The following is a 1,209-nucleotide window of genomic DNA, read 5'->3' as shown; positions in this document are numbered from 1 at the left end:
ATGATCGGCCTCCGCGCTGTCTTCCTCATTGCCTGCCTATTTCCACTCGTCCTATCCATTTGTGGTCCCGACTGCACATTCCGCTTCTGTGCCTCCAATGATGTGATGTTTATGCGAAGGGTGGGCACCTTGATGACTGTCCGTCCGCCTGGCATATCGCAAGGCGCATTCATCTGCCATCCTGACATCCCAAACTTGGCCCGTGTTCGCACCGTCGGTGAGACTCTTGTGTTCAACGAAGACAACACCACAGTCCCCATCTCCCAGTGGAGGCCCACCGGCTTAGACGTGCCCTTCGCACCAGACTTCTTCGGCGTCAAACGTGTCGTCTTCCAGCCCAACAGATGGGGATTGGCCAGGGGAAACAGCTCAGGCAACCAACAAGCAATTTTGCATGACCGCTGCCTAGCCATGCCCATCCGTTCCTGGTACGTGACGAAGCAGGATGGTTCGTTGGAAAAGATGACGAGTGACGGGTCGAAAGGCGACTGCATCTCGTTTGAGACTCAAACCGTCAAGGTTTATGTCGAGCTTGCGTACGACAGTGGTGATATCATCGAAATCGAGATGGAGGAACCAGATGGCACAATGATCAACAGTGAAAACGAAAGTTCTGGACGCGGTCGTCTCAGTGACAATGCCAACCAGAATTGTACTGCCCAACCTGCCGGGTTTAAGAACGTCGTCTACAGGTATCCGCGAGTAGAAGCCATTCTTCCGGGTTCGTACAAAGTGACTTTGAAACACACACGCAACTGCGGGAAGGGACCGACCACTTGGACCGTCAAGGTTTGGTTGGATGACGAAATGATCTTCAGGCGCAGGGGTATGTCGGACGCCTCAAACGGAGAGATTATTTTCCAAGGGAGCTACAACTTGGACATCAACTCTTAGAACCGTTTTTCTTGCTAGAAAGGGACTTGGTAAAGGCAAAATCAAATGTAAACATCGAAGCGAACAGTTTATCGTCAGTCTCCCTTTTCGTTTCGTTTAATTTTCCTGCAAATTACACGCCCCTGGTTGCTTCGGCACTACAGTGTACTACAGTGTGTTGCTCATTAGTGCACACCCGTGTCTGAAGCAGAAAAAGTGCAGTACTCCCAAAGTGCAATAATATGGAAGCCATTTATATATAAAGGGGGAGGCGCAATAGTGCCGCTTTCATTATTGCCACCCTCGAATTAGTGCCGCAAAAACCGGCAGACACAG

At 50.7% G+C, this 1,209-nt stretch overlaps 1 protein-coding gene; it reads left to right on the top strand.

Moving 5' to 3' along the window:
- On the top strand, window positions 1-969 carry CHC_T00001467001 (hypothetical protein). XM_005712602.1 is given in 2 exon segments: window positions 1-894; window positions 895-969. The coding sequence occupies 1 exon segment, from the start codon at window positions 1-3 to the stop codon at window positions 892-894; it is 894 nt and encodes a 297-aa protein (XP_005712659.1). The 3' UTR covers window positions 895-969.
- The last annotated feature ends 240 nt before the right edge of the window (window positions 970-1,209 follow it).

Source organism: Chondrus crispus, genomic scaffold, assembly GCF_000350225.1.
Source record: "Chondrus crispus Stackhouse genomic scaffold, scaffold_10, whole genome shotgun sequence".
Taxonomy (NCBI): Eukaryota; Rhodophyta; class Florideophyceae; order Gigartinales; family Gigartinaceae; genus Chondrus; species Chondrus crispus.
This window is presented reverse-complemented; position numbering and strand designations above follow the sequence as displayed.